The sequence below is a fragment of the Cupressus sempervirens genome, chromosome 9 (assembly GCF_028749045.1).
Source record: "Cupressus sempervirens isolate cs-2001-9-10 chromosome 9, ASM2874904v1, whole genome shotgun sequence".
Classification (NCBI taxonomy): Eukaryota; Viridiplantae; Streptophyta; class Pinopsida; order Cupressales; family Cupressaceae; genus Cupressus; species Cupressus sempervirens.
Window position 1 is genome coordinate 577,017,392 of NC_143126.1, and position 27,655 is coordinate 577,045,046.

General features: G+C 36.9%; 1 protein-coding gene across 1 annotated transcript in view; it reads right to left on the bottom strand.

Annotated features, from left to right (window-relative positions):
• ETFALPHA (electron transfer flavoprotein alpha) overlaps positions 1–27,655 on the bottom strand; it is a 196,103-nt gene that overhangs the window by 83,590 nt on the left and 84,858 nt on the right. Inside the window, exon 5 of the mRNA XM_089801189.1 lies at positions 13,247–13,405. Coding sequence (XP_089657315.1) covers positions 13,247–13,405 — 159 coding nt within the window. The remainder of the gene's footprint in view (positions 1–13,246; positions 13,406–27,655) is intronic.

The following is a 27,655-nucleotide window of genomic DNA, read 5'->3' on the forward strand; positions in this document are numbered from 1 at the left end:
ATTGTTTGTGAATCACTAATGCCTTAAATGATGATGATGATGATGATGATGATGAAGAAGATGAAGATTTAACTAATCCATTAGATGATTGAAACTTAGTATAAAGTTCTAATTGTTGAATGTCAAAACAACTATGTTCCCTGAGGACACGTTCTCCCCAAAAAAGCTGGCGTTTCAAGGATGGGTACGTCCCCGTCCCGGGGACTTGCATCCATCCCCAATTTTTCAACACACAAAATTTAAAAAATAAACAAAAATGTCACTTTTTCTGTCCTTTTTTGGCATCCCCCCTCGTCCCCAAAATTGACAAAATAAATTGCCGTCCCGGAAACCCCTCCTGTTGTCCCCTGTCGTCCCCATCCCGAAAACTCGGAGGAACATAGCAAAACAATGATACTTGAACTCTATATTATTTATTATTTTGGTGTTGATTATAGATATGATGCTAAGATAACAAGTTTATAATGTTTGTTGTTTGTATGATACTATGTGGCATGCTAATCTTAATTCATTCTTCTAGGTTGCATACATATGTATCTATAATTTTTTACATATTTTTCTACTAATGAACCCAAACCCTATTTCAAAATTTTGTCGTACCAGCGAAACCGTTCTTCAAACCCGAACTCAAACTCGTAACTTAGGACACAATTATACATTCTACTTGTGATCATAACAAAACAATTAGAATTATGAGTGATAAGGAACTTAATAGAATCAGATCATAATAAATCTTTATTGATTGATATTATGAGAGCTTCACAATGTCCTTTTGATTTTCCAATGAATCAGATTTCTAACACACAACAAATGGACTGACAACCTCCAACTCTCAATCTCCTCTTCGACACAACAGCTCTGTATATCACGGCAATCTGCAACTCTATTCTTCATCATTGGGATGCTTCTTGGGAGTAATATATTATCCTTTCTCTTGACCAATTCCAACCGCTTCCAAAGGCTATTAGTCTTCCCTTTATAATCAGAGTAGGGCATGAGGTAAAACCAATCAACTTCTCAGCAACGACTTCCAACTGTCTAACATAATAATCATTTAACTTCCAATAGTTTGTCTAACTTCATGTCTTAGCATTGTCAAGAAACATGCACTGCCAACAATTACACTCTAAAACAAGATTAAGTACACAAAAACTACCGAACCAAAATAGGGCAAACTAAATTGAAATCAGGCACAATGCTCTTAGGTCAGACTCCCCAAGGAGGAAAGAAATCACAGGCTTTTGTACACGAGGGTAACAATATCATTCTTCACTTTCTTTTTCCTCTTCTTCCAATTGTCTTGTCTTTGCATCCCTTGTCGTACTCCCTCCAAATGTGCTATATGCTTGCATTTTCTCTTGTTGAGTTTATCCATTTGCATTCGTTACTCTCCATGTGATGCTGATATCCTTGCTTTTTGATTTCTTTGTCAACCTCAAACTTCCATAATTCCACCTCATCATTAAATATACGATTAGTACATGTTAAATATTAAATAATTATAATAATGTGACTATAGAGAATGGTCACAACCGATGAGAAATCATTATCCATCTATATATTTATATTGTAGATAAAGTAGGAGAATAGGGGAGAAATGGGGCATTAAAAAATTGTGACTCATGTTGAATAAGCATGGCAGATTGGAAGTATAGAAATCACTACAACGAAAATACAAAGCAAAGAGTTATCATGTTCTTGGAGAAGACAAATTGAGTATTATAGATCATATTACAATAAGATAGAGAAATTAAAATACTCTTAAAATATTATCATGGCTCACATAAGAATGTTAGACATGCACATAAGCAATGATTGTTACCCAGAAATAATATGCAGCATCTCATTCATCATTTGATATACATTGATGTTAATAGAGGACGCTCGAATGAGATATGACATATTAGAATCTCGGATTGGAAGTGATATTTAGAACCAATAAAACCATTACCAATCAGCACACAAGGATTTCTTGTCATATATTCTTTGCAGAAGGGAAATACGCTCTACTATGACCACCGCAGTTGGAAGGTATCGCAGGAGCTGAGATATAACCATAGGCTAAGGAAACCATAGCCAATTAATAAACTATATCACATAGGGAGGTGAATACGTAAATCAAGGAAAGTATTTGGATAGGCAGAGGAATCACAATCAACCATATAAGTGAAGGAAAAATAAACTGCCAAAAAGGATTGAATTGGATTGTCGACCTTGGCATGCAGATATAGATTGAGTCAAGACCAATATATTTAAGAAATTGAGCATCATCATTGGAACATTATCGCCAGCAAGAAATTAGTGTTCTGGATAAGACACTGAATGATCGAAGAGGGGAAAGGCATGTAGGAAGAAGACAAGTCAGATTAAAATAAATATAATAATCGTTGTTATCTAGATAGAAGGATTCAATATGGATGCGACTGGAATGAGAGAGTAATGCCAGCAATAAGCAAATAAGATGGTTTGATTGCATTCATGGTCACTAGATAGGAAGGAGTTTTGTAATGTTCCAATCCCAGGAAGATGAAATTTTTTTACTGTATCCGAATTCCGTTAGATGTGAGTGACTGGAAAATGTGGTACGGAGGGAATATGGTGGGCGTATGCTATCTAGGAGGTAAAATTATAGCCATACTATGTCAATGGTTGGTTGTACAATGTCTTTAGCGTGGCCGTACGGGGGTGGGAAGGATGTACGGTGACAGGACTGAGTCCATATGATGAAGGGGAGTGGAAAAAATGCAGTGGCCGTACAGTATCAAGGTCGTACGGTGGAGACAATGGGAGTAGCCGTGGGGTTGGCCGTACGGTGTGGGCACAGCTGTGGGGGGTTGGTCGTACGGTTAGATATGTGGCCGTACAGGATATGATGCAAATTGTACGATGATTATTGGAAGTCAATGTGCCAATACAGGGAGGTGTGCGGAGGAAGGGCAATGCAAGAGATTCAACAATACCACTCAGAATGCAAAATATTCAATATTAAACACAAATAGTTTGCAGAAGCCAAAAAATCAAGATACACATTTGTTACCAGATAGTATTCCCATATACAAATAACACCCCGATTTGCCAGATTCGAGCCAAGCAATACCAAGACGGAATAGGGTGAGGGATGAATCCCACCAAAACTGCATGAGACAAATAGAGAAGATCTTTCACTTCTGAAATGGTGAATTACAGAGAACTCCAACAAGAATTCGCACCACAGAAAAAATAATCCAAAAAGCATATCCACTACAACCTACAAGTTGTGCTTAAATACCCGTCGGGAAACTTTCCGTGGGTGTACAAAGATAGCCAATGGCGACACAAACTACAAAAACAAAAATAAAAATGGGTCCAAGATACATTAAATCAATCGGCCTATTACAAAAGTTTGATTTATTATTTAATTTATAACGGGAACATTATAGTCCTCCCGTCACAAATTTTGCTTGTCCTCAAGCAAATGCAATGCTGGGTGTTGGAGAATGTGCTCGCCTTCTCACATCGCGTCGTCCAATGGCAGGTGTCTCCAACGTACCAAGTATTTCTTCACAATACGGTTCCGTAGGGCCCTCTCACATACTTCGAGGATCTCAGTAGGTTCCAAAATGAGCTTTCCTTCTTCATTGAGTGGTGGAAGGTCGGTAGCAACTATGACGTTTTTCCCTACGGCTTTCTTCAGACGAGAGACATGGAAGACATTATGTATATGGCTATCCTCCAGAAGTTCTAGCTCATAGGTAACTTCACCAATGTAGCGAGTTACACAATAAGGGCCATAGAATCGAGGTTTCAGTTTCTCCTTTCCCTTTTCCTTCAATGAGGATTCTCGATATGGCTAGATCCGGAGATAGACCACATCCCCCACTTCGAAACTTCTCTCTATTCTGTGTCTGTTGGCGTACATCTTCTGTTGATTTTGTGCCCTCTGTAGATTTTCCTTTAAGCATCTCAGAATGTCTTGTCCCTCCTGAAGCCAGTCCCTCGCCCTTGGTGCGCAACTATCGCCCAACACTATGTCAATGAAGGAAAGGGGTTCATACCCATACAGAGCTTTTAAGGGTGTCATTCCGATGGACATGTGGTACATGGCATTGTAGCAATATTCTCCCAGATGGATCCATTTTACCCACGCTCATTGTTGTGTCGAAACGTAGTTCCAAAGGTAACCTTTGAGCCATTTGTTCACAATCTCTATTTGTCCGTCTATCTACGGGTGGTAACTTGTACTTGGCGATAATTCTATCCCTACCATCTGAAACAGTTCTGTCCAGAAGATACTAATGAATTGTCTATCCCAATCACATATGATGTTTTGGGGTAACCTGTGTAGACGAAATATTTCTCTAAAGAACAGTTTGGCAACTTGTGCGGCCTGAAGGTCGGAGGGGATGGCAAAGAAATGTGCATACTTTGTCAATCTGTTAACCAACACAAAAATACAATCCTTTCCGTTCACCTTGGGAAGCCCAGTTATGAAATCCATCGATATACTTTCCCACTTATGTTCGAAAATTGACAAAGGTTGTAGCAGCCTGACAAGTAGAGTATGTTCAGACTTGTTCTGCTGGTAGACCGTACACTCTCTCACATACTGTAACACGTCCCTTTTAAGTCCTTTCCATGAAAACCTCTCCCGAAGGCTTCTGTAAGTTTTGAGGAAACTCGGGTGTCCAGCAAGGGGTGTCATGTACTTCCTTCAAGATTTTTTGCTTTAGTTTGGATTCTGGCACAAAATATATCCAGCTTTTATAGTAGATGATGTCATCCACCACTCTGTATCGATCATTGTGGGTGTGGCCATCCATTATATCACAGGAAAATGTATTTTTGGAATATTCCACTAACAGATGTGCCTTCCAGTTAGCTGAAATCTAGTCTAGTGAGTAGATGGTGGGTTTCCGAGACAAGGCATTTGCAACCACATTGTTTTTCCCTTTCACATATTCAATGTCAAAATCAAAAGCTTGAACCTTGCTTACCCATTTTTGTTGCCATTCATTCAAGTCCCGTTGCTCCAAAAAATATCTCAGACTGTTGTGATCCGTACAGACGATAAATTTGGCACCCACCAGATATTTCCGAAACTTGGTTAATACATGAATGATGGCCAACATTTCTTTGTCATAGATGGAATATAGGCGTTCTATTGGCGTAAGCTTCCTGCTCTCATAAGCGATGGGGTGTCTATCTTGCATCAGTACCGCTCCAATGCCTTCCCCGAACGCATCGCACTCCAAAATGAATAGTAGAGTGAAATCAAGTAGTGCAAGTATGGGACAAGTACTCATGGCCTCCTTCAGCTTATCAAAGGTGAGTTGTGCCTTTTCATTCCACTGGAAGGACCCCTTCTTTGTTAGATCCGTTAAGGGTGCGCTGAGTTGAGAGAATCCTTTAATGAACCTCCTGTAGTAACTGCACAGTTCGAAAAATCCTCGCAACTCTGTGAGTGATTTTGGAGGAGGCCAGTCAAGGATAGCCTGAATCTTCTCCTGATGCACTTGAACTCCGTATTTACTGACAACATGCCCCAAGTACAATATTTCTGTCATACCAAATTCACATTTGGATTGCTTGGTGAACAGGGATTGTTCCTCCATGATACTTAGAACTTCATTCAGGTGCTTCAAGTGCTCCTTCCATGTTCGGCTATAAATAAGGTCATCAAAGAATACTAATAAATACTTACACAATTGTTTGTTGAAGATATTGTTCATGCATGATTGAAAGGTAGCAGGTGCATTGGTCAATCCGAACGGCATGACCAGAAACTCATAATGTCCGTAGTGACAACGGAAAGCCGTCTTCTCCACATCTTCTTCCCTCATGTGGATCTGATGGTATCCAGAACGGAAATCTATTTTTGAAAAATAGACCGTGCCATGCAATTCATCCAGAGCTCATCTATCCTTGGAATGGAATATCTATTCTTTATTGTTTTTTTTTTCAACACGTGGTAGTCCACACACATGCGCATCATCCCGTCCTTTTTGACCAACACCACAAATGATGCAAATGGGCTAGAACTAGGACGAATCCATCCTTTCTCTAGCAATTCTTGTATCGTCCTTTCGATCTCATCTTTGAATTTCTTAGGGTGGCAGTACGATGTGGTTATGACCAGCTTTTCTCCTGATTCCAACTCGATAGTGTGTTCAAACCATCGATGAGGTGGTATGCCAGGAGGAATATCTATGAAAACTTTATCATGTCTACTTAAAATATCCTAGAGTTCTTCATCTTGTGGAGGGGTTCGATGCCCCTTTATAGGTTCCGCCGAGATCAAACAATGCACAACACACGCAATGTCATTGTGCCGAAAAATTGTCTCCATCCAATGCGCAAAACTTCCTTCGGACCTTCGTTTGCCATTCCTCAGAGGACAACCTTCTTTCCGTCGACAACAAAAGTGAAATCCATCCGTTTGAAACTTTGAGTGTATTCATCGAGTGTCTCCATCCACTGTATCCTCAGGATAACTTCCATGTTAGCAAGGTCCACTATGAAGAAATCCTCGGCCATCGTGTGATTCACCATCGTGATACTTAGCTGAGGAACAAGGTGCGTGTAGGGCAGAAGAGTCCCTCTGGCAACTTTAACCTAAAAGCCTGCGTGCACCTCCATAGGTAGACTTCTTCGCTTTATCAAGGATGAGTTTATGAAATTTAAAGTGGCCTTGCTATCCAAAAATTACCATAACCCTTTGTCCATGAAGGTACCCCGTACATGGAAAACTGTGCACCTTGGACTGCTGGCCAAGGCAATGGTTCCTCCGTGTTGTACCAAAGCTGCAATTCTCTCCGTATGGTTTAAACTGGCCATGTTGGTGTCATTGTGGGTTTGGTTATCTTCGGTCAGCATTTCTTCCTGTTCATCCTCATCATCAGACACGACCTCAATGTAATGGATCTTCCCCTTCCCAAGACATCAGTGGCTAGGCTCCCAAGGTCCCTTGCAATTGAAACACAATTTCTTCCTTCGGAGTTCCTATCTGGCAGCTTCATCCAATGACAGCTTCTTGGGCGGAGGTTTGTCCCTCGGAAACATCGACGGTTTTGAGTGTGAGTAACTTCAAGAGGATGATGCCGATGACGAAGCCATACTCCGTGCTTTATTGATTGCTTCCGTCAAGTGGCAGGATTGAACCCCTTTACCCAACCTTTTAGAGGTTCTGTCGGTACGTCCATAAAGAGCACTACCCATCTTCTTTCAGAAATGTTCATGACCAAGACGGAGTCTCTGGAATTCCACAATGAACTGATCAACAGATCCGGTTTGTCTCAATTGTGCCAAATCTTTGAAGTTGAGTTCGGAATCCTTACCATCAAATTGCTCTATCAACCTCTTTGTGAATTCTGCATAAGTATTTATTTGATCAATGCCCTAATGTGATGGTGTCATGATGCCACCATTCGTGTGCAACTCCTTCCAAGTGCAGCGCGGAAAATTTGATTGCTTCTTCTTCTAGCATAGGATTCAGCTGGAAGTAGGTATCGGCTTTCATTACCCATGCTTGCGCAAATATGGAACCGGATCCATCAAATGGAGACAGATTTACCTTACTCAACTTTCTTCTAAGATCATCGTTAAAATATCCTCTTTTTCTACCTCCTGAATATCTCATTCTCAGATCCACATAATCTTTGTAGGATATATCCTCTTCAAGGTTTGCATTCTTCCAGTCTTCTCTCAATTGTTCTTGCATTTATTCGAAAGTTGGTTGTTTTCCTCCGTATTTTGCCTCCGTCCGTGATGGAAAAGTTGGCATGGAAGGTCGAGAGCATGCTGGATGAGGGTTTGATTTACCCGACACCGAGTCCTCGCTGTGACCATTTTGTTCCCCGGATATTTTGTTTTTTGCCAACTTCTTGAGAGTTTCTTCCATGAGACACTGCGTATTAGTGATCTGTGCCTGATTCCTGGCAAGTTCCCTCAGTAGTGCCACCAGTTCGGCAGCGATTGGTTCCTGTTTGGCAGCCATTCGATCAACGAAATGCGTCCTTCTTCTCTTCCGACTATAAACTCTCATTCACTGTCCACAAGATGATAAGATTGACGCGCTTTGATACTACTGTAATGTTCCAATCCTAGGAAGATGAAATTTTTTTACTATATCTGAATTTCGTTAGATGGCAAGTGACTGGAAAATGTGGTACGGAGGGAATATGGTTGCCGTATGGTATCTAGGAGGTAAAATGATAGCCGTACTATGTCAATGGCTAGCCGTACAGTGTCTTTAGCATGGCCGTACAGGGGTGGGAAGGATGTACGAAGACAGGACTGAGTCCGTACAATGAAGGGGAGTGGTAAAAATGCAGTGGTCGTATGGTATCAAGGTTGTACGATGGAGACAGTGGGAGCAGCTGTGGGGTTGGCCATATGGTGGGGGCACAGCCATAGGGGGTTGGCCGTACGGTTAGATATTTAGCTGTACGGGATTTGATGCAAATTGTACGATGATAATTGGAAGTCAATGTGCCAATACAGGAAGGTGTGTGGAGGTAGGACAATGCAAGAGATTCAACGATACCACTCAAAATGCAAAATATTCAATATTAAACACAAATAGTTTGCAGAAGTCAGAAAATCATGATACACATTTGTTACCAAATAGTATTCCCATATACAAATAACACCCCGATTTGCCAAATTCAAGCCAAGTATTACTAAGACGGAATAGGGTGAGGGATGAATCCCACCGAAACCGCATGAGCCAAATAGGGAAGATCTTTCACTTCCGAAATGGCAAATTACAGAGAACTCCAATAGGAATTCACACCACAGAAAAAATAATCCAAAAAGCATATCCACTACAACCTACAAGCCATGCTTAAATACCCGTTGGGAAACTATCCATGGGTGTACAAAGATAGCTGACGGCAACACAAACTACGGAGACAAAAATAAAAATGGATCTGAGATACATTAAATTAGTTGGCCCGTTACAAAAGTTTGATTTATTATTTATTTTATAACAGGAACATTACAAGTTTATTCTTACTTCATACAAGAAAAGGAGAATCTATAATAAAATCGACCATCTGGATTATCAATAGAGAAAATTCATAGGCATACCAGTCAGTAATAAAAAGTCTGAAGGAAGCAACACATAGTTATAACAGATATATAAAGTCAAATGTACATTTGTGGATAGAAAGATAACATAAGAGAACTAATATTTATAGACCGTTAGATTTCCTATTGCACAGACAACAAGTACAGTTACAGAATCTACTCGGGAGAGCCAAACTAGTGTAATACACAATATCAAGAACAGAGAAGTATGTATCCAATTCAGAAGTCATTTACTATCAATGTGAGATAGAGGTTGGGTCATCACCAATTACTTCAAAAATCCTTTTGTATCCAAATCCAATTCAGAATTGTGCTCTTTAAAACAATTACTTTCATAGTGACAAGTTGATGATATACAATTTCACATCATAGTAAGGGATAAGATATAATTAAGCCCAAACAAGGCTCACACGTATTATTATGAGTGACATTGGAAGTACATGACCTATTCACAAGATATACCATAATTATAATTAGGTGAAATTCTTAGAACCTTTGCAATCCAACAAAAAATCCAGATTAAACAATTTAGGGATCTTCAGAAGTCCTAAAGTATGCAAGTAACTAAAGTCATAATCAATAACAATAATTAAAGACTTTTGTATATTTCCCTTATAATCTAAAGTAATTAGACAACTATCCCTTTTTCCCAACACAATTAGGAAACGGAACATTACAGACTCGCATTCCTCTCCTAATCATCATTCAGCAATTCATGGTTCTCATCCAGGTTTTCCAACCACAACTCATCTTCAAGATCACTAGAAATTTGAGTCAACAAGTGATTGGGTCGATGTTACGTCCAATACAAGAACAAAGTCATAGTTTTAGCAATTACACATCTCTTCCTTGCTTCGGCTTCTAACCCACCCTTTTCATGAAGTTTCAAGTATTCATTAGTTGGATAGAGGAAGAGAGTTATTCCTTGGAGATATAACACATAGGTTTAGTCCCTCTTCCTATTGGAGGAAACTTGTATGATGCAAGTGGGTCTATTATAAAAACTTTGCAATAGATAGGTTGATTGACAAGCATAGGGCTCTCTTGGCCACAAAAGGATTTTCCAAAGTTCTAAGGTTTGATTACTAAGAATTGTGCACTGATTGTTACGATGAAAATCTATCTGACTTGTCCTTGCAATAGCTACAAGCCATTTCTGGGCGATTCATCAAATTAATGGGAATGGTGCCTTTCTTCACAGTGACCTTCATGAGGAAATTTATATTGAGCAATCACAAGGGTTCCTATGGGATACTTCACTTGTTTTTCATCTTCCAAAGTCTCTATATGGCCTCAAATAGGCTCTTCAAGCTTTGTATGCCAAGATAGACTCCTTCCTTTTGACAATAGGGTCCACATGATGCCATTTTGATCCAAATGTTTACATTCTCCAGCTAGATGAAATGCTTACATTTTTGGTTGACTAATGTTAATGATTGATTGGTCATAGGAGTAACTCATCCTCCATCAAGGCAATGAAGATTTTTTTACATGGTAGATTTACGAAATCAAACTTGGATCTAGTGCATTACTTCTTAGGGCTTGACATCACTCCATCATCTTCAAGATCTTCCTTGCATATCCCAACTACACTCTTGATATGCTAGATTTTTCTTAGTTGAATAAGCCTATACTAAGTTTGTTTCTATCAAGGTTCATACTTGAGGCTCAATTTTCTTCACCCTTGGTTGATGGCACTTTCTAGTGACAGCTTGTTGGGAGTCTCATCTACTTGACTCATACAAGACCTAAGATTTCATATGTTGCGGATATGGCCTCTCAATTCATGCATAAGCCATACGACATGTATTAGAAAGAAGCTAAGAAGATCCTCCATGTAGTCAATTTACAATGTCTATTGTTATGCTCAATAATATTATGTTGTTTGTCACTGTTAGTTAGTTGATGGTTGTGCTCTTCTTGGCAATTGTCAAGGCCTTTAAATATGTTGTGTATCATCAAAGAACGTAATATGTTGTAGTTGGGTGAACTGTACTCCTTGGCTAACCATTTTTGGTCTTCTCTATAATAATTTCAAAAGCCAATAAAAACATATGTATTTTGTATGGGGGGTCTCCATGTACATGGATACCTCATCAAACTATATGTTGAGACCCATCAATCACCCACCAATGCAATGCTTAGTGGGGCGTTTAGTGTAGCTTTTCCATTTTCCTTATGTAAGAGGTACTTACTGTTTTCCTACTCAAACTAGTTCAGCTTGCCTAGGTTTATTAGACTTGATTAGTATGAGAACATGTAGTGAAATACATTAGCTATGTGTGTCATTGTCTCCTTCACATAGGTAGTTGAATTATACATCCTCTTTTGGTTGATAGTGTCACCTCTCAAACCACTATTTTGTCTTCATCTAAAGAGGTAATGCCACATGTTTTAGAATTTACCAAGTACATAAACTCCTACCTTTTATGGGTAGTTGGAGTAAATACACCCATTGGATGTAAGTGTCCTAATTTTGCTATATAAACAACATTGTCCTCTCACCTTCACTAGTTCGATAACTTCTTCACAATTATTCTCGAAATTCTATTGCATAGTCTCTATTTTATCTTTTTCAGATTCTCTACCAATTCTGCTATTTTGATATTTGGCCTGCATGCAATCTATGACCAACAACGGATTCTAGCCCAGTTCTTGCTCACAGAATCTAACAGTGTATATTTCTGTCTTAAGTGCAGAGTTGATAACCACTAACTCTTTAAGAATGACCTTGAAGCCCTTATCCTTATGTTCCTCATGAGAGATGTCCAATTCAAGAGGATATTTATTACTATGAAGAGGCTAGGTTTCAAAAAGGAATAACTGCTATTACATTCGTTGACTGCGTTATCCTTTTAATATTGCCTTGAAGGATATATCAGACCATAAACTTTATTACATTACAAGGAAGATATTATCTTAAAATCTTTCATTAATTTGATAAAACTTAATTGCATATGTAGCTTGCTGGACACTCTTTGTTTCATTTAAGGGTCATTTAAAAGGTAGATGCTGTGTCAAATCCCTGATAGCTATCATTGGTTTGTTTTCACAACATTTTAATAAACAACATCTCTCAACAAGCAACTGAATATACATGCCAGCCTATAAGATACAGCTAAGAACAATCTTGTCCCAAGAACTCTACAATCGGTTTTTGGAAATTTACACAAGTATAAAGACTGAGAATATAGGGAGAACCAAAGTTGAATATGAGGAAAGAACTTGCACACTTTCTCATTTTCAGCCTCAACAGAGTAGAAATAAAATAGTCAAGTAGTAGAACCTTTGGAAGTGGATTAGACTTTATAATACACAGTATTCCATTTTTAGAATTAATGGCTAGATTAACATGGGCACATTCAAAGAGTTTTCGATTATCTTAGCTTGACAAGCAAACCATTATGACCCTGCTGCTGGGCCTCATTAGATTTAAATTGGGACAGCTTCATCTCTGAGCAACAAAATATATGACTCTCATACATGACCATTTTAAGTTATTCAATTATCAGTGGCTATATTATTTTGGTACAATAGTCAAATTTTTTAAATAAATATGTAGATTGACTTGTAACTAACCTATTTGAGAATTCAGTGATGTTAACAGCATCAATGCAGAGAAATGTAAGTTGTCTACCCATGAGTACAGCCAAAAACATTGGCACCAACACATAAATGCATGGATGAAAATAAGTGGTTAAGCATGAACATGGACACCAATGCTCTGCATTAATATGTCCACAAGTTTTCAACCAACTGATATCCAACAATCAAGCATTCATAAAATTAGAATCATTATTAGAATACTAGCATGTGACTTTAAGTAGAGGGCAAATTCTTTCCTTCTGCAAAATAAAATGCCAGGGTGAAGCAACATGCATAAGAATGAAGTGAGGATTTTAAGCATTAATAACATTTAAATAGACCCCTAATATATTTCAATCTTGGTAACAGCTGTGGTAGCAAAGACGTATAACAACATTATACTGGTCGCCTTTAAGTTTTAACATTTTTTACTCAAATATGCCAACTTGCCATGTACTGGAAATTTAAAGATGCCCTCAAGCTGGTCAACCCAAAACATAACACACAAATGCAGACAGAAAGAACTTAAAATAAGACTTAGAAACAGTAAACAAGAAACGCAACTTATTTTAGAGACACATGAATGCATGCATACCAGCAGCACCAAGTTTATCTGCAAGCTTTTCTATCATTTTAAAGTTTTCTGCATTTTTTAGTCCTCGACCTCCAGTGACAACAATCCGTGCATTGCTCAGATCCGGTCGTACGGTATCCTGCGATGTTTGCTTCAACCAAGTGGACCTCCCAATTGGCTCTACAATTCACATAGAAAGTAAGTCAAATAAATGGAGTTATGCATGAAGTCCATTCTACAAACTGATTTATACATGAGCAAAAGGTATATTTGATATCACAAAATAGAGTATCAAGCCCAGACCTCCCTGAGAAGGCGACTTCTCAGTGAAATATATAGTACAAATTTGGAGACACATAGCTGATAAGCACCAACTGACAACAATTGCAGATAGGAACAAATCATGTCCTTAATATGAAATAGTAAATGCTTTCATTGAGAAAGTAAGTTATGTTTATATCTTCCTTCCTTCTTGGAATCTGCATATTGAGCATCAGTGTCTAAAAGATACTAAGATGGATGCTACTTGGCTACATATATAATTTGAAGTTTCATCACAGAATTAATATAGAAAAAATGGCATTAGTCCTCATCTTAACTTTAAATTAATGCAAAACTGACACTCACATGTGTTTACTACTTCAGCTAATACGTTTTAACACATACATAACATATACTAAAGAAAATAATATGATGCAACACAACAGAATATCAAAGAACTTGACATCTTTATTAATCTCCAGAAATTCTTACATTCATATGTTCAGACTCACAGTGACAACATTCCTTCTACATTAACAATGATAATTGGATGAAGTACATAAGAATATAAGTGCTGAAGGGTTCCGACAAATCATCACGACAAACCAACTACCGAGGTGCCTACCCCTTCAGACACACTGATCATATGTTAGCAACTATTTGTACTGACAACATCATCCCCCCTGCTAGACCCTAAAAATTCCTAGGCAAAATACACTATAAATTTTCCGTGGAGAAGAATGTAGTTAAGCTGAAGTATGTCAGTACAAATTACCAGACAATAGACATCCTCACCAAACCTCTTCCCAAAACGAAGGTGGAATACTTTAGAGGTAATATTGATATGGTTTAATTATTGAGAATGAGCCTCAACATCCTCAATTTTTGTACTTACAAAACACCTCCATCTTATCATGAGTGTTATTTCATGATTTCTTGAGCCCTGTGTATATCATGAGGAAGTGACGACTTCCAAATGATTATCACTTGTACTTGCAAAAGTTATTGGAAGGTGATGACCTTACAATAACTTATATCATGATATGCATTTGGAGTAAATGTTGAAATAGATCATAAAGACTTTATCTTGTAAATCAACAACTAAGTATTAGATGTCATTCAATTGACTGTCTATAAGTTGCTTGTATAGATATATGATAGGTATTTGATGAATATCTTGCCTCGATATTCTAATAGGCCATTACCACATTGAGTATTTGGTGAATATCATTTAGTTGATGTTCTAATAGGCTATTACTCAAAGTACTCGGTGAATATCATTTGATTGATGTTTTGATAAACCAATACTCATGTTACCTAATATGATATCAAAAGAGCATTTGGTGAATATCATGTGTTAATGTTCGGATAGATCAATACCGATATAATATTATGTGGAAGTCTTCTGATCAAAAATTTCCTTGATATGAATTCATAATATTACCAATGGTGTAATATTTATCATATGTTTATCCTTCCTAGCTAAGAGGGAGTGTTAATGAGCTTTAGTTAAATAAACCTATGAATAATTATATATGAGATATAATGTGTTTATATATATATATATATATATATATATATATATATATATATATGTTATTAGATTAATTATATAATTACATATCCACTTTAGGTATAGGTCCACTTTATTCTTCGCCCGTTCTACTGTTTAGTTTTCTTCTATATTTGGACGACGAGAAGATTTTGATGTTGCAATATAAGTCACACATGATCTATTTTTATCAAAAAGAATTGTGTTCATATTAATCCAGTACTTATGTCACATATTACTCATATCCCCTTCAAATATGATCAAACAATTGACCAGTACAATTATATCGACCTGCTGAGTGGGCAATGTATACCATACAGTGAACATTTTATGGGCCCACCATATAGTGTTCACCGCAAGATGACCGCCATACAAGGTCCACCATATGATGAGCTCTCCAATTTTTTAATTTTTCCTTATTTTAACTTACGCGACTCCACCCACTAGTTGGGTTGCCCCTTCCTATTGCCTTCACTTTTTGCGGTAGGGTTTCAGCTTAGACCTATTAACCACATCAAGGATCTCCCATCCATCCAATGTCAATAACTTGATCACTCCATTTTCTCGAACTTCTCTTACCTTGTGTGGACTGAACCACCTAACTTAAAAATTTCTTGATTTAAGCTCGTTCCCTCCATAGCATTTCAGTCTAAGCTGCCCAAGAGTAAACGATACCTGTCTCAAGTATTTGTCGTGCCATGCATTTCTTCTTTGTTGAAAGACCTTCGTTGCCCACTACACCATCATCTTTCGCTCATCCAATTTATTCAAAGTCTATAACCTTTCTCGAAGTGTTTTCATATCCCTAAGATTATTCTCAAGTGTGATCCTTAGGCTCAGAACCATGAATTCTGCAAGGACAAACTTTTCCCACTTGTAAATCAGCTAAAGTGTTGTTTGTCTAGTAATTACTTTGTATGTCATACAATAAGCCCATAGTACTAATAGTAACTTTTCCTCCCAGTCTTCTTGCTCCGCTTTGCACGATTTATAGATCACTGACACCTATATTTTGTTTGTCACTTTCGCTTGGCCATTTTCTCGTGGGTAATTTGGTCATGACAAAGCATGAAAGGTCTTGAACTTAGTGATGAGCAAACAGATGGCATGATTCACGAAGTGGCTCCGTCAATCACTTGTGAACTATATCAGGATCCCATACCTTGTGATGATTTGTTCATAAATGAGCCTCCCTGTACTCATTGCGAAGTTGTACAGCAAGGCCCATGCACTTGGTAAGGTACTTAGTTGCTACCACAATGTATTTGTATCTCCTTGCTCTGTTAGCCTTGAGTGGACTGATGAAGTCGAGTCACCACCTTTCAAATAACTCTAGTATTTGTGAGGGATTCAAGGGCATAAAGCAGCATTTCAAGACTCGGCAAGTCCCAAAGCGAGTTGAGCAAAATGAGGCAAACTGCCTTAGGACTTAGACTTGGTAGAGTCCTAGCCGAGTCTTGGTTGACTCTCCAAGGGAGCTGCTTCTGCTGACTCGCTGAGTCCCATCAGCCTAACTCAGCCAGTAGGCAACTTCTAAAAAGGACATAAAAACAATTTTCTGATTTTTTTAAATGTTTTTTTTGCTATGTAAAGCATGAGTAAGACCTAAAAAGGTCATTCTATCACTTACAAACACAAAGAAGAGAGAGAAGAGTTGAGGAAAAATATTGGGGTTTTGGGAGATAGATTAGCAAAATGGTTGGCTATCATCTATTGGTTGTTGATTGTTTGTGCCACTTTGTAGCTTGCATCTAAGCATTGAGAAGAGTTAAAAGAAGCATTTGGAGGAGGCTTCTTCAAACTTGGATTACATTTCCATTTGAATTTGAAGAAATATAATACATTTTTTTCTTCTTATTTTACAAATTTTTTTACATTCATGAATTATTTTTATTTGCATTTGTTTCGACTTTTTAGATTTGTTCCATTTTAGGCTGATGAAAAACTTGAAAAATAAGCAGCCCTAGTGTTTGTAAATTGGATTTTCTATATTCTAGATGCTTATTTTTTCCATTTATGGTATATTGCAACAGCAGCATCATGTCTCAACCTAACAGTAGTAGAACTAGGCCTAAAACTAACCCTAATGCAATAGCAAGGGATAGGACTTGGAAACATGTCATTCCTGAACATAAAAAAGGAGTTGACATCTAAAATGTCGAAACAAATGCAAAATTTTTACATTCATGAATTTTTTTATTTGCATTTGTTTCAACTTTTTAGATTTGTTCCATTTTAGACTGATTTAAAACTTGAAAAATAAGCAGCCCTAGCGTTTGTAAATTGGATTTTCTATATTCTAGATGCTTATTTTTTCCATTTATGCAGCAGCAACATCATGTCTCAACCTAACAGTAGTAGAACTAGACCTAAAACTAATCCTAATGCTAACCCTAATGCAGTAGCAAGGAATAGAGCTTGGAAACATGTCATTCCTGGACATAAAAAAGGAGTTGTGACATATTGGCATTATATGATAACATATAATGGGGGAGGCATCAATAGATTGAACTATCACCTTGCACATATACCAAGGCATGATATCAAAGCATGCAAGATAGTCCCCCATGATGTTATGCGTGATATGCAAACTCTCTTAGAGGAAGCAGCAAAGAAGAAAGAATTTGGAAAAAAAAATAAGAGATGGCACAATTAGCTGCAACTAGAAGTGTAGATAGCTCCTTAAGTTACCATCAGCATGGTCACCCTCTAGTTCCACGTTCTACTAATACTGCATCTCAGACTGTGAGCATTGGGCCTCGGGTGCATAAGCAAAGATCCTCACTTGATTCCATCTTTGTTCCACGCACAACTCCAAGTGCACAACCATCACTTGAGAGCATGGCTTGGAATAAGGAGAAGAATGAGCAAGCAAAGTTGGCACTTGGAGATTTCTTCTTCTAGAACCACCTTCTTTTTAATGCAACAAGGAGTTAACGTTGTAGCTGATGTCGGATTAAACTAACCTAGAGATAATCCCTCTATGGTCATTGTTTAATCATAAATAAGACAAGCACTTATATATACCTACTTTTATATTTATATATATAGTTAAATTTCAGACTTGATGTCAAGAATTAGTTCTTTTATTTGAGTCTCACATTTTCATATATATAATTATCTATATATGATAATACAATGATATGATAACTTTTTGTTTAGTAGGTTCACTAAATTATAACAGAACTTTGTATATTCTTCAAGCAAGATGAACTGATAATATTGAATAGCCAAGTGACTGAAGCATATATATATATATATATATATATATGTTATCACTAAATAATGCAAGAAGGATAGGTATATGTATCAATCAGGGTCAGGGGAGTCACATCCCCAATAGAAGTGACTTCTTGGAGGAGTCACTTCCCATCAGGAACATGCCTCTCCAAGTCACTAATCACCGAAAACACAAAATTTGATAGATGCTAAGCATGTTGGTCAATCTTGAGTTACATTTGGCTTAGTTGCCAATTCGTGAAATGAATTTGATTCGGGCATGTGAATCAAATCCATGGATTCGGGATTTTTTTTCCCAATTATGATTCGTGGAGGATTTGTGTGCGTATATATAAATATATATATATATATATGTATATATATACTAAAAAATGAGAGAAATATACATAATTCTAAAACTAAATCATTTCATAGTATGAATCCATGATTCTAGTATGGATCTATGAATTTAGTATACTTGATAATTGATTTATTTTCATGATTATAAAGAAAATCAACACATTCACATTGGTTTACTAAATTGCAAAATGAAATTATGATCCTTGAGGATCCTCGGGTTGTGGTGAGGATCCGACCAAAATCCTTGATTCTACCTATGGGTCCGTTAGGATCTGTGGCCCACAGATCCTAACGAATCCACAGGAAAAATCAAGGATCCAAGCACAAATCCGGATCTGAATCGAATCTAAATCCGGATCTAGCCTATCTTGCACAAATACGGTAACTAAGACATTTGGTCAATGGGTAATATTAAAAGTATGACATAATAATTTATCATTATTTATATGTGTGTGTGTATATAGATATATATATATGTAAATATTATAATCTGATATATACACATCTCAAAATAATAATATATTATATTAAACATATATTTATTTTCAATAAAGATTTGATCCTAAATGAACTAACTCATTAACACTCCCTCTTTGTTCAGAAGGAAAAAGATAGAAACATGATGAAACATTAAAACTCACACAACAAGAAAATCTTTGATTAGAAGAGTTTCTACATATAATAACATGAAGAGTAATTGATTTATACAATAATCAATTATTCTGAGATATTTTCTTAGAATTTACAATCATACAAAGTTCCTTACGAAAGTGTTCCACCTTTGTCTTAGCAAGTGGTTTGGTAAGAGTGTCTGCAATTTGATTCTTTGTACTAATATATCTCAACTCAATCACATTCTTCTCAACCATGTCTCGAATATAATGGTGCGGTATATCAATGTGTTTTGTTCTGTTATGAAACACTGGATTCAAAGAGATTTTGATGCAACTCTAGTTATCACAATAGATAATTGTAGGTGGTAGAGGTTTCCCAAATAATCCAACTAGGAGCTTCCTTAACCATACAGCTTCCTGTGCTCCCATATATGCAACTATGTATTCAGCTTCTATGGAGCTCTAAGCTATTGATGTGTTTTCTACTGAACCATGGTATCATTACTGATCCCAAACTAAAACATCCTGATGTACTCTTTCGATCAATAGAATTTCCTACCGAGTGAGAGTCTGTGAATCCACTCAGATTCAATTCAGTATTAGTGTATCTTAGACCATATTCAATTGTACCACAAAGATATCTAAGAATGTGTTATGTTGCTACTAAATAAACTTGTTTTGGTTCACACATGAATTGACTAAGAGCGTTTACTGTATAACAAATGTTGGGTCTTGTATTCACCAAATACATTAAAGATCCAATGATTTATCGATAGAGTGTAGGATCAACATTATTAGAATCTTCATTTTCCTCCTTTAGTTTCAGTAGATTTGTTTCCATAGGGGTCTTCATTGGCTTGTTATCCATTCATGGAAAATCTTTTGAGTATGTCTAGTGTGTACTTCCCTTGATTTAATAAAATCTCAATGTCATGTTGTCATACTTCTAGTCTCAAGTAGTAGTGCAATAGTCCCAAATCCTTCATTTTAAATTCAAATGCAAGATCTTGTTTACATTTGTAAATCAAGTAATCCTCTCTTGTAATCAAAAGGTCATCAACATATAAAACCATGATCAGCATATATCCTTGTAGTACTTTGAAGTACAGATTAGGGTGTGCATTATTTTTACAGAAGCCTAGTTAAGTGATAATCTATTCGCTCATACCAAGCTTGGGGAGCTTGTTTTAGTCCATATAGAGCCTTTTTTAATTTAAACACATGTGATTGTTTATTGTTCACTACAAATCCTTTCGGTTATTCGAGATAAACTCCCTCTTCTATAACACCATTCAAAAATGCAGTCTTGACATCCATTTGATGAATTTTCCATCCCTTGGATTTGGCAATGGCTATAACAGTCCCGACTGAAGTATATCTGGCTACAACAGCAAAGGTCTCCTCATAATCTATTCCTTCCTTTTGAGAGAAACCTCTTGCAACAAACCTAGCTTTGTATTTGTCAATACTTCCATCTGCAGCATGTTTGGTCTTAAATAACCATTTGGAGGAGACAACTGATTTGTTTTTAGGTCTAGGAACAATATCCCAAACATCATTCTTGTGTATGGAATTATATTCTTCTGTCATAGCACCTTTCCAATTTTGTTGTTTCATTGCTTCTTTTACATCAGAAGGTTTAGACTTAGATATTTCACTCATCAATGCAATGTACCTAGAAAACATATTTGGACGTTTTCTTTCTCTAATGGGTTCAAAAGGGATGGAGCTTTTTTTTCAATTAGCTTCCTAGCCCATAGTGATCCTTTCTTTTCCTCAAAAATGTGAGTAAGATCCATAGGTTCAACAGAGTTATCTTCTTCCATTAGAGCCTCCCTCTCAATATCAGGGCTTGGTTCTTCGAGCGTCTCTTCTGAATTTGACTCATGTTCATCCTTGGACCTTTAAAAGGTTGTCTTCATCAAATATTACATCTGGACTTAATTCAATGTTCCTCTAACCAAGTATGTAGATACAATAAGCTTTAGATGTTTCATTGTATCTTACGAAGATTCCCCTTTTCCTGAAGGTTCTAGCTTTGTTCTTTTCTTCTTAAAAATGTGAATATAGACAAGGAACACAAATATTCTTAAGTGTTTAACATCAGGTTTCTTCCCGAAAAATGCTTCTTCAGGGGTTTTGAGGTCAAGATGAGAGTGTGAACATCTGTTTTGAATGAAAACAGCAGTATTTGAGGCTTCCCCCCAAAGAAAGGTTTCAAGGTTTTGATCATGAAGCATAGCTTTAGCAGCTTCAACAATAGTTCTATTCTTTCTCTTTGCTACTCCATTTTGTTGAGAATTGTAGGGCACTGAACACTCCCTCTTGATCCCAATTGTTTTACAATAATTTATAAAGATCTTAGAAATGTATTCTTTGCCATTATCAGTTCTTAAAATTTTCATTTTCTTTCCAGATAAGTTTTTTACAAGGGCTTTGAACTCTTTACATTTTAGAAAGTAAAACCATGTTTTCTTCGAGAAATTGTCCACAAATATGATGTAGTATAAGAAACCCCCAAGAGAAGTAACTAACATGGGCCCACATAAATCAGAGTGAATAATTTCTAGTATTTCTTTGGTTTTTCTTTCACTATAATGAAAAGTGGTCTTAATGTTTTTCCCTAGGGCACAACCTTTACAAGTTACTTCATGGTTAGGATGAAGTTTTGATAAGCCAATTACCATTTTCTCTAAGGAAGGTAATCCTCGGAAATGAACATGTCCTTGTCTCCTTTGCCAGATCTCATTCTCTTTGAAGGAATCATGAAGAAGAGCTGAATGAGAGCAAGAGTTTAGTTTGTAAAGACATCCATGTCTAGAACCAATTTTGTGAGCATTTTTTATATTTGAGTTCTTAGGCCAAACTAAGACTTTTCCCTCCATAAATGTGACTTTGTATCCTTCATCTTCAAGGGCGAATATAAAGACCAAGTTTCTCTTTATGACTGGTGCGCATAGTACCTTAGTGAGTTCAATTGAGATTCTCGCTTTCAGATTTATAGTACATGTCCCTATTCTTTTTAATAGATAGCCGGTGTCATCTCCAATAGTTACTTCATCGATATAATCTTCTTCGATTGAGTCTAACTGTTCTTTGAAACCAGTAATATGTCGAGAAGCTCCACTATCAATTACCCAAGTATTTGATCTGTTTGATGCTTTGCTAGAAAGGGCTGCATAGAAGGCATTATTTTCAGAATTTCCATTAGAATTTTTTATAGTTGCAAATGAGGTTTGTTGCTTAAGTCTGTCAAGACATTGAGATGTTGGATGACCAAATTTATTGCATCTAAAACATTACATTTTGGAAAAGTCTAGCTGCTTCCTCTTTCCTTTGAATTTTTGTTTCTTCCTTTTCTTATTTACTTGAGTAGAAAGAACTTGCATATCTTCTTTTGAGGAAGAGATATTCAAGCCTCGAGATATTTGCATACATTCTTCCTTTATGCAATCAGCTTTGAGTTTTTCAAATTTAGGAAGTCTGGTTCAAGAGCACACTCATTGTCTATAAGTATCCCATGATGACGGAAGTCCTTTTAGAGCCATTATAGTTAACTCTTTTTCATCACAGACATGAGCTATTGTTGACAGTTGATTTCTCAACTCAGTTATTCTCATTAAATAAGAGGACATTGTCTCTTCTTTATTCATCTTAATATTTGAGAGTTTGTCTATTAAAGTGATAATTCAAATAGTATTGTTGATCTCAAACATATTTTCAAGAGCTTTGTACATTTCATGTGCAATTTCTAGCTCTGAGATGATTGGAAGTGAGTGAGTTTTAACACCATCCACAATTAGCTGCATAGCTTTGTTGTTGTCACTTTCCCATTTTTCCAGTTCATCATTTCCTTTGGGTGATGGTTCAAATTTCTCAATAAATTATGTAAACCATCTTCTCTTAAGATTAACTTCATCCGTAGTTTCCATCCCAAAAAATCTGAATCACCCTCAAGCTTGTTTTCTAGTCTCATGTTTTCATCATTTTGAAGATTATGAAATTTCCAGAATGTTTTAGTGTGTTCAGGGTACGTCTGATCGGGATCGTCTCTTAGACCTACTATGATACCATGTTAAATTTCAGACTTGATGTCAAGAATTATTTCTTTTATTCCAAGTCTCATACTTTCATATATATAATTATCTATATATGATAATACAATGATATGATAACTTTCTGTTCAATAGGTTCACTGAATTATAACAGAACTTTGTCTATTCTTCAAGCAAGATGAAGTGATAATATTGAATAGCAAAGTGACTTACATATATATATATATATATATATATATATATATATATATATATATATATATATATATATATATATATATATATATATATATATATATATATATATATATATATATATATATATGTTATCATTGAATAATGGCAGAAGACTTATGTATTTTTTATGTGTTTGAATGCCTTCCATCGATTAGTGATAGAAGGATAGGTATATGTATCCATCGGGGGAGTCACGTCCCCGATGGGAGTGACTCCTTGGAGGAGTCCTCGAAGTCACTAATCACTGAAAACACAGAATTTGATAGATGCTAAGCATGTCAGTCAATCTTGAGTTACATTTGGTCAATCGGTAATATTGAAAGTCTAACATAATAATTTATCATTATTTATATGTGTGTGTGTGTGTATATATATATATATTATAACCTAATAGGTACACATCTCAAAACAATAATATATTATATTTAACATATATTTATTTTCAATATAGATTTGATCCTAAATGAACTAACTCATTAATATTTATATATTATATACTACTATATATAATATACTATGTTCCCCGGGGACGCATACCCGACCTAAAACCCGACGTTTCGGGGACGGGGACGTCCCGGGGATGGGGGTACGGGTATGGGACGTCCCCCAGCCGTCCCCAAATGTCCCCTTTTTTCAAGGGACGTTTCGGAAACTTGGGGACGTAAGGGGGACAAAAGGGGGACGTCCCGCTGTACTCGGTACAAAAAGGGGGACGTCTAGCCGTCCCCCGACCATACCGGGTACGGCCGACCGTCCCCCTTTTTTGTATGCTCAAAACTTTTTTAAAAAAACATTAAAAAAATATTTAATGCCTCTTTCTTGGTCAGCTAGTGGGCCCCACTCCTTCAAAAACCCTAAAATGTATATAACACCACACATTTAAGTTGTTTTAACAATTGTTTGGTTTTCATTTTATGTTGCAGCCAGCTGAAGTTTTCATTTTGCAAGTAGAGGAGGTAATATTTTTACTTCCAAGAGCTTGACCAAGGGTTTGATCTTCTATTTTGTCCACCAAGTAAGTATAAAACTCTTTTTGCTTTCATCTATCAATTTTTTAATAAATTTGCAGCTTGCGAAGTCTGATTTTTTTAAATTTTTTCATTGTTTCAGCTCATATATCTATTCAATTGCATATTTAAACACAATGAGCAGCAGTGGGAGTACAAGTAGTAGTAGTGAAGAAGAAAATGTAGGGGTTGATGTTGCTAGTAGTGACACTAGGCAAAAACCCAATCTTAAAGCTAATTTGTTTAAATGCCCTTCCGCCATTATGAAGAATTTTGCAAAGGGTCCTTTCAATAGGAAAAAACCTCTTCTCCAATATGTCACACCTCGGCCAAAAGATAAAAGGAATTCGGGGGGGACTAGGGTGTGGGATTGCCATGTTTGTTTTGATGATTTTAGGGGCAGCTATACAAGAGTGAAGTCACATTTTTTAGGTGTTTCATGCCAATGAGTCAAAGCTTGTCCTAACCTAACCGATGAACAAAAATTAGAATGCCAAAGATTGCACTTAGAGGCTGAAATGGAGGGACAAAATTTGACAGTGACATCACCATCCATTCCCTCACAATCATCTAGGCATATTTCATCTGCCATTGGTACTAGTGGCAGCCCTAGTGGGTCTAGAGGGAAGAGAAAGATAAGTAGTGGTGAGAAGGGCTCAGTGGAAAGTATGTTTAATGCACAGGCAAAGGAGAAGTGTGAGGCATCCATTGGTAGATTCTTTGTTGCTAATGGTATCCCATATAATGCAGCCCGTTCCACTTATTATAAACAAATGGTGAAAGATATGTTGAGCATGAATTCCTCATTTGTACCCCCTGGTGAGCATAAGCTACGAACCACTATCCTAGATGAAGAGTACTCAAAGGTTGCTTTGTTGTTTGAGGATATGAGACGCACTTGGGTTAGGACAGGCTGCTATATTGTGATGGATGGGTGGACCAATGTTAGACATAGGCCAGTCATCAATATCATTGTCACATCCCCTGCTGGCTCTTATTTTTTGAGAGCCATAGATTGCTCAGGAAAGAAGAAGGATGCAGATTTTCAGTTCACCATTTTGCGAGATGCCATAGAGGAGATTGGGCCCTCTAATGTTGTACAGGTTATCACAGATTCTGCACCTGTGTGCAAATCAGCTGGTTTGATGATAGAGGGTGCTTATAGGCACATATTTTGGACCCTTTATTGTGTTCATTCCTTGAACAATGCATTGAAGGACATAGGGAAAATTGAATGGGTGAAAAAAGCGGTGCTAGAAGCTAGAGAAGTGCAAATGTTTATTTGCAACCACCACACTTCACTTGCTCTATTCGGATCCTTCTCTAAGAAGGAGTTTCTCAAACCAGCCGAGACAAGGTATGTCAATTATAATTATAGTTTACTTTTAGTTTGTTTTAACTTTAAGTTATTTTAAAAAATTATTTATAAGTTTACCTACATGTGATGCTTTTTGTTTTAAATTTTAATCATTAATATTTAAGTTTAAATTTTTAATTTTTAATTGTTGCTATAGGTATTGCACATATTTCATCTTGATGGAGAGGATGATTGAGGTGTATGAGGCCCTTCAATTGATGGTGGTGAATCCAGAGTGGGGACGATGGTCTCATTCTAAGTCCTCTGAAGGAAAAGCGGTGAGGCAAAGGATCCTTGATGAGAGTTAGTGGTCCACAATGAAGTAAGTTGTTGATTTTTAAATTTACTATTAGTCTTTTGCTTGCTGATTTTCCTACTAATAATCTTAAAATTCTTAAAATTCTAATTCTGATTTTCATTTTTGTTGGCATCTTGATCTTGCAGATATATTTGCTCTGTCATAGCACCCATTGTTGATGTCATTAGATATGTTGATACTGATGCTCCTAGTTTGGGAGAGATCTATGAGACTATTGACAGCATGTTGAGTAAGATGAAGAGAATTGTTGCGGCATAGGATCCTACATTGGGCTTTTATGAGGAGCATATTAGGCCTATTGTGATGCGGAGGTGGAATATGATGAATACCCCACTTCATATGGCAGCCTTTGCTCTAAATCCCAAATGGTATGCACAATTGGGTGGAAGGGGCCTCCCATGTGATGATCCTAAGGTTTTGGATGGCTTCACAAAAGCAATTGATAAGATTTATTCAGCTCAAGATGCCTCTACTCTTCGTGCACAGTTCCTTGACTTCACCAACCTTCATGGCCCAAACTTGGGTAAGCCACAAGCAAGGTTGGATAGAGTTGTTTTGGCACAGAGGGATCCTATTGGATGGTGGACCTGACATGGGAGAGATACACCTGAGTTAAAGATACTTGCCAGTCACCTCCTTTCACAGGTTGCTAGTTCCTCACCTGCAGAGAGGGAATTGGTCCACATATTCATTTATCCACTCTATCAAGAGGAATAGACTTACCTCTAAAAGAGCGGAGAAGCTAGTGACAGTGCATCATGCTCTTCGACTTGTCGATCGTCAGACTCCAGAGTATAGGCAAACACCAGCTTTGCGATGGGATGTTGAGCCTAAGGATATGGCCCAGATAGATGAAGATGACACAGCACCAGGACTGGTTGGGGTTCCATTAGATGAGACTACGCTTCCTATGGAAGATGACAGTGAGGAGGACTCTGATTTTGATGCCATGGTAGTAGAGGCAGAATAGGAGCAGCAGTCTGCTTCATTTTCTATGTTTTTCTTTTTGTGTTGAACATGAACATGATTATGATACATTGATAATATGATACTTATTACTTTATGGCAGCCCTCTACCCTTTGGGCCTATAGCTTTGGACATATTTTGATTTTGATTTTCAGATTTATCATGCTTATCATTATGAGTTTTATGATATTGACAATTGTTAATAACTTAATGTTCATTTTTCAATGTTCTCTGATATTGTATTAATATGCATTTTGACAATTGGGTAGTTAAATAGTAAAACCGGATATTATTTCGTAGATGGCATTCAAATTTTGTATGTTATGGTTCTATTATGTTTAAATGACATGCTTTGTGCTTAGTTTCATATGAATGACATGTATGTTTACAAATTTCAATGTATATTTTAAAATTTCTCTATATATATATAGCCGTCCCCGTTTGCCCCCCCGTCCCCAAAATCGCCAAAAAAATTTGCTGTC